Below are 9,699 nucleotides of genomic sequence, written 5' to 3' on the forward strand. Positions count from 1 at the left end.
ACAAATCGGCGCACAAATACATTTTTTTTGTACTCGTTTCCTTCCCCGTTACTGGTAAACAATACCTCTCTACTCCCGGCCAGGCCATTTGGTGACAGATTAAAATTTGCCGCTAATCTAAAAGAAAAAAATATATAATTAATGTCATTAATGACTCAAAAATATATATATTTAATCAAACGCACAAGCTTACTTTATTTTCGGCTTCACATCCAGTGCACTCTTACCCTGCAACGCAGATTGATTTCATAAGTTCATATATATATATATATATAATATGCTAAAATATGTTTTATGAAATGAATAGCCTCTATAACAGCCTATGAACGTACAGGACTTGCGACCAGAGGAGGACCGGCGGCAGATGAGTTCTTGAAGACGACAGAAGAACTTGAGCTGGGAGTTTCAGAGGAGTGTTGAGCATCCGGAGTATTACTACGGAAAATATAAACAAGAAGCTCACGCATCTCTATTTTATTGCATGATGCAAAGACGAACGACAGAAACGTACCTCGCCTCTTCAGCTTGCGAGGGGCTTTCGTCTTCAGAGCTCTGCTGATAGAAAACACGCATGAATCAAGGTGAAGTCATTAGGATCTGGCCGTATCTGTATTTCCGAAGCGCCCTGCCTGTGCGGTCCATCCAGAGCGATCGTTAATTTCGTTCCAAGCGTGCCGAGCGGCCTGCTGCTTCGCCTCTTTCGAGCTCTTCCCTCGTCCTTCGGGGTATTCCTTCTTGTTTAGGACAGCTTTGTACACGAACCTGAAAGAGAAAGCGTTAGGTTTGGTTCGCAGGCCGCGCGCAAGCCGAAGCCGCGGGCCGTTCGGGACTCACTCGGGGCTGTGAGCGGGGCCTCTCTTGTCCACTAGTTTGAAATCAAGCACGCGTTTATGCTTCTGGCAGTAGTGATTGAGCTGCGCTATGTAGTTGCTGTCAGGCGTGGTGCTCCGAGATTCATCGGCAAAACTCGAACTGAAGCGGTCCAGGCTGGCGCTTGGATAAAAGACGAGACGTTAACGAGCAGAGGGAAAAAGTGGCCTCCAGAGATCTTTCTTCATCAGATTTGCAGAAATGCGATAGCAATGGATGAGTGGGTGAATGGGTGCCGTCGGAATGGGAGTCCAGAAACGCCGGATCAGCCAAAACATCTCTGGAACAAATATGCGGCTGGGTTTTGATGCGAGAGACAGCAGGAGATGCACCTTCTCACCGGAGGAAGTCATTACGGATACCAGCGGACGGAAGCGACTGTTTTATGATGGATTCGTTTCGTCTTTCGTCTTCTCCGGATGTTAACCGATGGACCGAAGTGCTGTGGATTATTGAGTTTTTATCAGATGTTTGGACCCGCATTCTGACGGCACCCATTCACTGCTGAGGATCCATCTCTGAGACACTGATGCAACGCCACACAGTGCAAAAAAAGCTTATTTCTGCTACGTTAGGAAAAAAAATCATGCTTTGGTAAATCATAACAGCGATATTGAGATAAAACGTCATAATCTATTAGATAAAAAGCACATATAACATACATAATAATATTTATGTTATAAGACATTTGTGCAAAAGAATGTCATAATGTCGGCTTTTTATCATAATATCAGCATTTATCCCATAATTTAGATCTTTTTATGCCATCTTTAAAGAAAGGATTAATTGATAGACTGGAGTGCTGTGGATTATTGCGATGTTTTTATCAGATGTTTAGACCCGCATTCTGACGGCACCCATTCACTGCAGAGGATCCATCTCTGAGACACTGATGCAACGCCACACAGTGCAAAAAAAGCTTATTTCTGCTACGTTAGGAAAAAAAATCATGCTTTGGTAAATCATAACAGCGATACTGAGATAAAACGTCATAATCTATTAGATAAAAAGCACATATAACATACATAATGATATTTATGTTATGTTATGAGACATATGTCATAATTTCGCCTTTTTACGTCAGCATAATATCAGCATTTATCTCATAATTTAGATTTGTTATGCCAGCATTAAAGAAAGGATTAACTGATGGACCGGAGTGCCGTGGATTATTGTATCAGCTCTCATTCTGACGGCACCCATCCACTGCTGAGACACATTTCTCCAAATCTGATGAAGAAACAAACTCACGAGCATCTCGGATGGCCTGAGGGTGAGCCCCGCTTTAAACGTTACATATTAATATAATACTAAGACAATACTTACCTACGAGACGCGACCTCTGACCTCTGCGTTCGATTGCTGCCGTCATCGAAGACCTTAAACGGCAAAAAAAAAACAACTCAAACTAAAAAAAAACCCTATAAATCAGAGCAGCCTAAGAAGATGAACGCCGTTACCTCTGCATCCTGTGTTTTGAGCAGCTCTTCATAAACGCACTTCGCCGCTGCTTCTTTCGCGTCCCTCTTATTTTTTCCCAAAGCCTCGGGATACACTTTATCACCACAAATATACTTACAAACGTACGTGCTCAACCTGCGAAAGAGACCAGAGAGAATGAAGTGCTTGTTTTGCGCATTTCTTTCCAAAAGCTACTTTTTTTTTACATTGTGATTGAGAAGTGCAGGCTAGTGTGATCATGTTCAAATACTCACTGAGTAACGTTTCCGGGATTCATCTTAGTGGACTCGCGAGGCTTGAAAGACAACTTCTTCTTTTGTGAATATTCATTAAGCCAGCTAACATAATTCGATACGGTCTGCGTTTAAAGACATGCACAATTGTTTTTAAACAACAGTTTGAGATTGTGGAATTATAGCAACATTTATATTAACATTAGCTAATACATCTATTAATTGCTACTTCATATTATTAGCTCAAATCCACTAAATAACATTTACACATACAGCATTTGTTGTAGTATTGTATTAAACGTTTACATTAATCAATGCTTTAGAAGTATTTTTGTCATCGGAACCTATGCACAAAATGTTAAAAACAAAATGTTAAAAACGAGTGCAATATTAAACTTATTTTATAACTTTTCTCGTACAAATATGTATTATATAGTGATTATTTTCCAAAAGGAATCATTTTAAATATTTTACATAATGTTAATATTAATGACAAAACTTATAAATGCTTTACAATATCAAATATTATGTGTGTTTTAAACATTATTATACATTAAATTATATATATATACACACACACACACATATATATGTAATATATATACACACATATATACATACACATTTATTTATTTATATATATATATATATATATATATATATATATATATATATATAATATTTTTTATTTATATGTGTATATATATATATATATATATATATATATTTTTATTTATATGTATATATATATATATATATATATATATATATATATATATGTATACATATATATATACAAATTATACACACACACACATATATATATATATATATATATATATATATATATATATATATATATATATTTCCAAAATACATAAAATACAATAAAAATGTCATATTTAATATTTTCATGTAAAGCACTAAAAATACATAAGTAAAATAACTAAATGCATACAATGTGTGGGTGGATGCAGTAAATACAGTAAATGCATAAGCACACCAGTGAAAATGTTTATTATTATTAAAAACAAACTACTTACAGGTGCAATATTCTGACTGTCGTGTATGCCATTAAGGGCGTTCTTAGCAGCATTTAGCTTGGCCTCTTTCTTGGATTTCCCAGTGCCCTCAGGATACCGCTGTCCATTAACAACAGCCCTCATAGCGAACCTGAAAACGCAGATTTGTGGTTTAATGTTAATTCACTCCGTGTCCCAGCAGCTGTATAACGACTGACAGCTCCGTACGTCTTATCGTGACTCGGTCCATCAGTGGATCCCTCCTCATACTCCACAGAGCACTGCGTCTTCTGCTGGTACACGTTGAGCTGAGCTATATAATTCGCCAACAGAGAGTCCATTGCACAGCTAAGGAAAACAAAACAAACTAAAAACGGTGGCAGAAGATCGCCGGGCGTTCACGCTGATGACGTCAGCACGCAGGACGTCACGCAGTCAGCGGACGACCGTTAATAAAAACGCCTCGCCGTGTTTTTATTTTTTTAATATTTTTAATAAACTTAACACGGTACTAGCAGTGTGAGTTTAAAGCGACGTCGATCCCGGAGGCGAGCTCGCTTTCTTTTCTCCGCAACGTGAGGATTGCTTAAGTTTCGGTTTCCGCGATTCAACGTCATCGCCGAGCATCGGCCAATCAAAATCCTAGCGTGTTCCTACTAAGCCACGCCCACTTCAAAAAAAGTACTGCAGTTGCCAAAAAGCTATTATATTAATGTACTTTCACAAATAAATTAGGTATAATCATTTAAATAGATATTTATGGGGTTTTTTTTCTTATAGATTATACAAATTATCACTCAATATAAATGCTTAAACTATAAAAATGAAAGCACATAGAAGTATTACGTACAAAGCAAATTTTTAATCTTTGATTGCTTTAGGCTCACTGGAGAAATAAAAACAAATATCATAGTATTTTTACAGAGTCCTTAATAAACGTTTGTGAGTGGCTGAGATTCGGAAACATGCAAAGTGATGAATCAACACGACCACGCACCGATTATAATCAAAATATCAATGTGTTGTTTAATGAATGAATAAATATCGAACACAAAAAAAAAAAGAAATGCAAGTGTTCCGGATAACTGCAGGTGGTTCTAGTCGTCGTGATCCGCTGCCGTGTCTCCGGGACAGTTTGAGCTCAAATCCTCCTCGTCTGTTAAACAGAAACGCTTTCGTTTATTCATCGTTTAGGTGTCTGCTCAAACATGCACTCTATGTTAACACTTCTTACCATTAAAAGCCGTCCCACACCATATGCAGTAAAAGTGGACTCCTCGCAGATACGAGGTGAGAAACTGCAGCTTGTCTAAAGGCTGTAAAGAACAGACGAAAGAATAACGGTGCTTCTGAATAATAAGGCAAAACTCACAGATAAGACACTTCCCATGAAGAAATAAGTAAAATTTTGGTGTCTAATAACAAGAATACCAGGTAAATGATGAATAGAAAGAGCCAAAGATGAACATTTATCAGAGAAAAAAAAAAAAAAAAAAAAAAAAAAAAAAATATATATATATATATATATATATATATATATATATATATATATATATATATATTTTTTTTTTTTTTTTAATATATATATATATATATATATATATATATATATATATATATATATATATATATATATATATATATATAAAATATATAAATTTTTAAATATAGGTATATATATATAAAAATAATAATAATATAATGGTTTTAAGCATCAAATTAGAATATTAGAATGACTTCTGAAGGGTCATGTGACAACAGTAATAATGCAAAAATTCAGCTTTAAAATCAAATAAAAAAATTACATTTTAAACTATATTCAAATAGGAAACTGTTGCTTAAAATAGCAAAAACATTTCACAATATTGCTGTTTTTGCTGCACTCTGAATCAAATTAACTCAGGGTGGGTGAGCAGAAAAAAAAATCTAAAATGATATGTAATAATTTATCTAAGTATTTATAGAGAAGTAATAATTCAGTCAGCGTCTGATTAGCAAAGAGAGTGTCATCAGCTCACTGTTAGTTCCTCCTCGTCGTCACTTCCCTCCGGTTTGGTTTCCTCCTCCAGAAGCTCCGCCTCTTCGTCTTTCACATCTTCAGGCCAGTACCAGCTGTCTCTGGGAACAGCGACGCCCTAAAAGAAGCAGCGCCGCAGATGCATTCAGCTTCAAACGTTCAGCATTAAATGAAGGCAAAAGAAAAGAGATGCAGCCGACCTTCTGGCTGTCGAGCTGCTCACAGGCCCGCTGGCTCTTCCTCAGGTCGCCCTGTATCTGACGCTCTTCTCTCTCGCTCCTCTTACGCACTCTGTAACAAACACGTTTACAGCCTGCATGTAGTCGGATGCGGTGAAAATATGGAGCTCAGTGTTAGTCGAGAGCATGCAAAAAAAGTAAAATGTAAATGCTTAGTAAAATGAAATTAGTTTCATTATTAAAACAATTCAGGGCTGAGATGCACACAATGCACAACACGTTCGTTCCCTCTCCGCCGCTTCCTTCCCTTCACGAAGCGATTATACGCAACTTTTAATGTAACCGGGAGTCGCGTTCGGCATCATTTAACTCTAATGCCTTCACGACTAAAACCTAAACACTAAATAATTAAAAACTGCAGCTATTCAGATTACTTTATTAATCCGTCCGGTTTAAAACTCCTCAAATGATTGTGCCATATCGATCTAAAAAGTCAAAGAGAGCCAAAAAATATTTAGCGGCAAGCAACACTGAACTGTTCTCTACTCCGGTCGATGTTAAACGGCATGAGACACAGTCGAGCTTTAAGAAAAGAGGAATTAGGGAGCATACATAAATAAGGGCTATTATTGCTTTCTGTGAATATGTGCTCATGCAATGCATTAAAAATGTCATACCCAGCACTGCTGCTGTGATACATATTCGCCTGAATGTGAATATGCTGTCAGGTTGGATGGAGCACGGGGGATGCGGTTTATTATTATTATTTTGTTATGCAGCATTTATTATAGAGGGCTGGATAAAAACACGGCGTGCTTTACATCACTAGATATAACCTCTAACCTACCTAAACGAAGGCAGGCTAACCATAACCCGGCGGAAATGAGCTTTTCACCTCAATTCGAGCAAATACGGAGGGAACCGGACACCTGGACGCATCTTACTTACATTTAACACTCGAACGCAAACGCGATTTTTCTACAAAAACGGCTTCATTTCAGTAACAACAATTCAGTTACTCTTACAACGACACGAAGCACGAGTAGAAATGGAGCGTTTGTGCAATCAAACCGAAAGACCTTCGGGACGAGAGAAGGCCTGGAGCAGATCGTGTGATGGTTTAGGACTCGATGGTTCCCACCTGAAGTCCTCTAATGACTTCTTCTCCACCTGCTGCGTCAGCTGCGCTTTTCTCCTGTAACTCTGCAGCTCCTCGTCGGCTTTCCTCTTCCTGACCTCCTCCATCCCAATGCCGCCTCTGTCTGGAAAAAACGGCACAAGCACAAAACGAATCAGAACAAAAAACCTCTAAATCTAAAAGCGGCACGTAGAATGATTAACGATAGAGCTCCGGTGTACTCCAATTCTTTTTAATTTTTTCAATTACGTCTGACTGAACCCAAACCTGTTTTGATGTTCAGAGGAACCGGCTCGACCCGTCCGGCACCTGAAGAGCGAGAACATTTTTTAATGCACAAAAAACATTTCGGTCAGAAGCACCGGCACAAAAATGCATGCATCGTGATGTTACATTAAAATAAACATATTTCGTAAACGTACTGCATGTGAAAAGGTTTAGCTTTAGTCTCACTGACCCTCTTTTCCCAGGCCTTGTCCTGCTTTGTATCCCATCTTCTGCAGCAACGCAAAGCCTTTGTTTTGGCTGCTCAAGGAGCTCTGAAGAGCGCTCTCCCGACTCTCTCGCTCCTGCTCTTTGTAGCTCTTCTGCCGGTTCTGGGCGTTCTTCTCTTTCTGCAGGGCCTCTTTTTTCATGGCTTCCTTCACGCGCTTCACCATCGGGACGCCGGGCCGGACATCTGGGCTGATAACACGTAAAAGAGCATCCAAACCATGCCACAAAGCAACGTCTGTTTAAGTTATTTAGCCGCTAAGGAGCTGTTTATGTCGTTTAGGACGTAAGAGAGCTGAAAGCATTTGGAAATTATAGATGTTTGCATTCGTTTTCTGTATTTCAAGGGCATATTCGCTGTAAAACATGACTTGAAAGTAACATTTTACAAGAAAATACTACTTCAGGTGTTCTGCTTTTCTAAAAAAAACATCATGCTTAATTCAACGTGTTACATGAAAGCTGAATTTATAATTATTTGTGCAATTTCTCAACAGTTTCATTTTACATTCAACACTAATTTTATGTAAAATAATAAATCATACTACATTTCAAAGAAAACCACTGTGCGTGTTTTATATTTGTTTTGACGTGCATCACTTCACTACACTATCGATCAACTCGGTAATTGATTTATGATCATGCACTCATACCCCCCACTGATACATCTGCCCCACACCCACCCCATTAAAACAAAAAATACAAAAAATGCACTGTTAACATTCATTTGCACTCCACTGTATATATCTTTGTAAATGTATGTACGCCTCCACTGTACATACTCTTGTAAAATTGTCTATACATATCATAACATATCCTGCTCTTTCTTTCATATTTACATAACGATCTATAAATTGTTTACACATAATCACTGTAAAAATTCCCCCTTCTGTCTAACTGTAATTTAGCATGTACTTATCCACATATTTATCTTTTGTAATTTATATTTATATTTTTGTACCTATATCACTGCACTTGCTGCTTATTGCACTCCTAGTTAGACCTAAACTGCATTTCAATTACCTTGTACTTGTACATGTGTAATGACAATAAAAGTTGAATCTAATCTAATCTAAATCTAATCATTCACAAACATGCATCATTTTTGATTGCTCCACAAACATCACCTCGCGTTTATCTGTAATACACCCAGCACACACATAAAAGCGCGATTTCACTCACATTTGGTTCAGGAAGGCGTCAGACATGTAATCATCGCTTCTTCATCAGCCATGTGCGTAATTAATAAGAGACTGGGAAAGGAATTATGGCTGTAATAGAACAAGAGATTCCCTGGATCACTTTTTGTCGTTCCTCCGCTAAATGTGTGTCAAACCGGAACTGCACACCGGAGGTATGATTGGATTCCGACTTAGACAGATACTGCAGGATGCACGGCAAAAGAAATCAAATAAATCAAATCAATAATAATAATAATAATTTAAGAAATATTGTATATATATATATATATATATATATATATATATATATATATATATATATATATATATATATATATATATATTTATATATATATATATATTTATATATATATATATATTTATATATATATATATATATATATATATAAAATAAAAAAATAGTAAAAAAAAATATATATATATATATAAATTATATAGTACATATTTTATATATTATATATATTTATATATATATGTGTATATATATATATATATATTATGTAGTGTAATATATATATGTATATATATATATATATATATGTACTCTCTCTTATAACTATTGATTATGTATGTGTGTATATATATATATATATATATATATATATATATATATATATATATATATATATATATGTGTGTGTGTGTGTGTGTCCCATGTGTGTGTGTGTGTGTGTATATCTTTATATTTATTTTATTTTTTACATAAGTCTATTATTAACTTTAACTTCAGGCAGATGGAGACTCTTAACATGAAACCAAGATGAAAAAATAAATTATCACAAATACAAATTGCTCATTGGTCCCTCCTTTAAAAAGATCAGGGTGTTTTACTTGAGATATCAAGAACAATAATACGCATGCTGTTTATTTTACAACACAACTAAGAAAGAAAAGACACAGTCCTCGCTTGGATAAATATAGCTTTATTTTCAAGAAAAACAACTATTGTACATTTTTCACAACATGAGCATTTGCATTTTTATTCCTTCTAGCGACTGTATAACAATCACGTTTGAGTTTATGAAGCTTATAATATCTAATATAACATTTTAATATATAATCCCTGTCATGTTGCTCTACGGAGA

The 9,699-nt window shown here is 36.1% G+C and overlaps 2 protein-coding genes across 2 annotated transcripts in view; both read right to left on the bottom strand.

Annotated features, from left to right (window-relative positions):
- eif2ak2 (eukaryotic translation initiation factor 2-alpha kinase 2) overlaps positions 1 to 4,289 on the bottom strand; it is a 20,989-nt gene extending 16,700 nt beyond the window's left edge. The window contains exons 1-11 of the mRNA XM_043254780.1: positions 3,815 to 4,289; positions 3,608 to 3,737; positions 2,586 to 2,689; positions 2,331 to 2,466; positions 2,197 to 2,249; positions 835 to 993; positions 630 to 762; positions 512 to 552; positions 333 to 435; positions 194 to 228; positions 1 to 117 (exon numbers count right to left, since the gene is read on the bottom strand). The exon at positions 1 to 117 is cut by the window's left edge and continues 7 nt beyond it. Of these exons, the coding sequence (XP_043110715.1) occupies positions 1 to 117; positions 194 to 228; positions 333 to 435; positions 512 to 552; positions 630 to 762; positions 835 to 993; positions 2,197 to 2,249; positions 2,331 to 2,466; positions 2,586 to 2,689; positions 3,608 to 3,737; positions 3,815 to 3,927 (1,124 nt within the window). The 5' untranslated portion in view covers positions 3,928 to 4,289. The remainder of the gene's footprint in view (positions 118 to 193; positions 229 to 332; positions 436 to 511; positions 553 to 629; positions 763 to 834; positions 994 to 2,196; positions 2,250 to 2,330; positions 2,467 to 2,585; positions 2,690 to 3,607; positions 3,738 to 3,814) is intronic.
- Positions 4,290 to 4,428: 139 nt separating this feature from the next.
- LOC122356970 (G patch domain-containing protein 11-like) lies at positions 4,429 to 8,646 on the bottom strand. The gene is given in 9 exon segments (XM_043256110.1): positions 4,429 to 4,742; positions 4,821 to 4,902; positions 5,605 to 5,721; positions 5,804 to 5,894; positions 6,924 to 7,044; positions 7,188 to 7,229; positions 7,378 to 7,604; positions 8,595 to 8,629; positions 8,632 to 8,646. Coding segments are annotated over 9 exon segments (789 nt in total). The 3' UTR covers positions 4,429 to 4,683.
- Positions 8,647 to 9,699: the final 1,053 nt, after the last annotated feature.

Source organism: Puntigrus tetrazona, chromosome 13 (genome assembly GCF_018831695.1).
Source record: "Puntigrus tetrazona isolate hp1 chromosome 13, ASM1883169v1, whole genome shotgun sequence".
In the NCBI taxonomy this organism is placed as follows: domain Eukaryota; kingdom Metazoa; phylum Chordata; class Actinopteri; order Cypriniformes; family Cyprinidae; genus Puntigrus; species Puntigrus tetrazona.